The 2,347-nt window shown below is 61.6% G+C and overlaps 1 protein-coding gene across 1 annotated transcript in view; it reads left to right on the top strand.

Moving 5' to 3' along the window:
- Positions 1-941: 941 nt before the first annotated feature.
- The window catches only part of TEAD3 (TEA domain family member 3), a 12,358-nt gene continuing 10,952 nt past the window's right edge, over positions 942-2,347 (top strand). Inside the window, 2 exon segments of the mRNA XM_010007099.1 lie at positions 942-1,137; positions 1,221-1,234. Coding sequence (XP_010005401.1) covers positions 1,002-1,137; positions 1,221-1,234 — 150 coding nt within the window. The 5' untranslated portion in view covers positions 942-1,001.

Genomic DNA, 2,347 nt, shown 5'->3' with positions numbered 1-2,347 from the left:
GAAGGGGGGTGGGAGTTTCTTTTTTTATAAAAGGAAAATAAAACAAAACAAAACAAAAAAGCTACCAAACCCAAACCCCAGGCAGGCCTCAGCAGTGTGCTGTGAGCCAGCAGCGAGCTGCTCGGCTGCAGTTCCTTTAAAAGGAGATGTCTGCTCCGGAGACCTTTGTACACTCCCAGCCCGTCCGGGAAACGCGGAGCAGGAGACACCTCAACGCTCCCACCGCCGGCAGCTGCCGCCAAACATGTTATTGCAAAACACTGAGCCCGGGAGCCGGCTGAAGGGAGGAGGAGGAGGAGGAGGAGGGAGGGCTGAAGGCTTCTCCGTATCATCCACTGGCCGGGGAGCATCTGAGGGCCTCACCGAGCATCCTCGGGGCCTCTCCCGGTGCCAGGGGTAGGGCTGCTGGAGGGATCTGGCTGCCTGGTTCTCGTTTGTGGGGTCTGGTTTGGAGCCACCCGATGTGTCCCTTCAAATCCCAGCTCTGCTTGTGCCAGATATGGAGATTTTTGGAGGGTTGGGGTTGGTTTCAGTGCAGGGATCAGGGGTTGCTGCCACCCCGTCTCAAGGTGCCACCTGTGGGCACCATGAGCTCCTGGTAGGGATAAATGCAGCACATCCAGGTTGTTTCCTTCCCCAGCTTTATTTGGGTGGACCCTGGGTGCTCACCTGTGGCTTGGATTTGGGGATACTCCTGGAAACCTTGGCTTTGTCCCCAAGGAAGGCCTTCCTGTGTGTGTGATGCCTCGCATCGGGATGCTGCTCCCAGCCCTGTGCGCGAGCGGGGACAGCGCCAGCACTGCGAGCCAGGTTCATCCCGTCACCCCCAAACCACTAAAACCAGGTTGTCCGGGTGTAACGAGTGTCCCTCGTGTCCTGGCAGGTTGTCGTGTGTCCGTGGGGGCTCGGGGTCGGAGCCCAGAGCAGCCAGCACCATAGCGTCCAACAGCTGGAACGCCAGCGGCAGCCCCGGGGAGGGGCGGGAAGATGGCCAGGACGGCATGGACAAGAGTCTGGACAATGATGCCGAGGGCGTGTGGAGTCCGGACATCGAGCAGAGCTTCCAGGAGGCTCTGGCAATCTACCCCCCCTGCGGCCGGCGGAAAATCATCCTGTCGGATGAGGGCAAGATGTACGGTGAGTGACGGGGGAAGGATGGAGGCAGCTTCTTCGCTAAGGGCAGGGAGGAATGGGGTGAGGGGGAATGGGTTGGAGATGAGGAGGAAATTCTTTGGTGTGAGGGTGGTGAGAGCCTGGCCCAGGTTGCCCAGGGAAGCTGTGGCTGCCCCATCCCTGGCAGTGTTGAAGGGCAGGTTGGATGGGGCTTGGAGCAGCCTGGGCTGGTGGGAGGTGTCCCTGCCCATGCAGGGGTTGGCACTGGATGATCTTTAAAGTCCCTTCCAACACAAACTATTCCAGGATTCTCTGATCCCGGACCAGTGGCAGTGACCCGTGTCCCCTCCCTCTGTGCTGGCTGTCCCTCCCGCTCCCTCCCTCTCTTGGCCCTGCTGGACAGACTGGTTTGGTGAACCAGTCAGGCAGGGAGTGGGTGCGGGCAGGGAGCGGGAGCACGGGGGCAGCTCCAGCCCTCCCGCTCCCCTTCACCTCCACGTCGCTCCCCAGACCTTCCCCAGCAGGACCGCACCTGCTGGGCACAGCCACCCACCCCAAGCCACCAGCCCCAGCTTGGCTTTTGGTGACTTTGTTGGTAGCAGCAGAGCTGGTTGCCCCCACTGGTGCAATGAGTTTGGGAGGGGTCTCAGCCTGTCTCCCCAGATGACTCTGTCTTGGTGGTTCTGCAACGGGGAGGATGAGGATGGATGATGCAGACAGGGGGTGATGCTGGCACAGGGCACACGGTGCCACCAAAGAGTGGTGGAGGGTGCTGTGGTATGCCCCCCATCCCTGACAGGGTAGAGGCTGGACCCTCCTCCCCTCCATCTCCCATGATGTCACCCCCAGGGCTAGTGACTTCCAAGCTGGGGTTGCCACATTACTGTGAGGGACCAGGGCCAGCAGCCTTCATCCCCAGCCTCCAAAATACACCTGCCCAGGATGCTGCTGTCACTGTCACCATCACTGTCACTGTCACAGGCAGTGGCTCACCCGCAGAGAGGGCCAAAGAGGCTTTGCAGCCACCACGTTGCCTCTGTCCCCATCCCCACGCTGGCTCCCCGTGCCACCCCACTTGCCAGAGCCCCCATCCCGGGGTGTCAGGGCTGGCAGCTGGGGCAGGGTGGGGGGGAGCACAGGGCTTTCCAAGCGGGTGCATTTTTCGGATTTCTCCCGGAATAGCTGAAGTGCCGCCGGGAGCCGGGCCCTGCGCAGCCTGCCGAGCGCCGACCGG

This window comes from Chaetura pelagica, unplaced genomic scaffold (assembly GCF_000747805.2).
Source record: "Chaetura pelagica isolate M959 unplaced genomic scaffold, ChaPel_1.0 scaffold757, whole genome shotgun sequence".
Taxonomy (NCBI): Eukaryota; Metazoa; Chordata; class Aves; order Apodiformes; family Apodidae; genus Chaetura; species Chaetura pelagica.
This window is presented reverse-complemented; position numbering and strand designations above follow the sequence as displayed.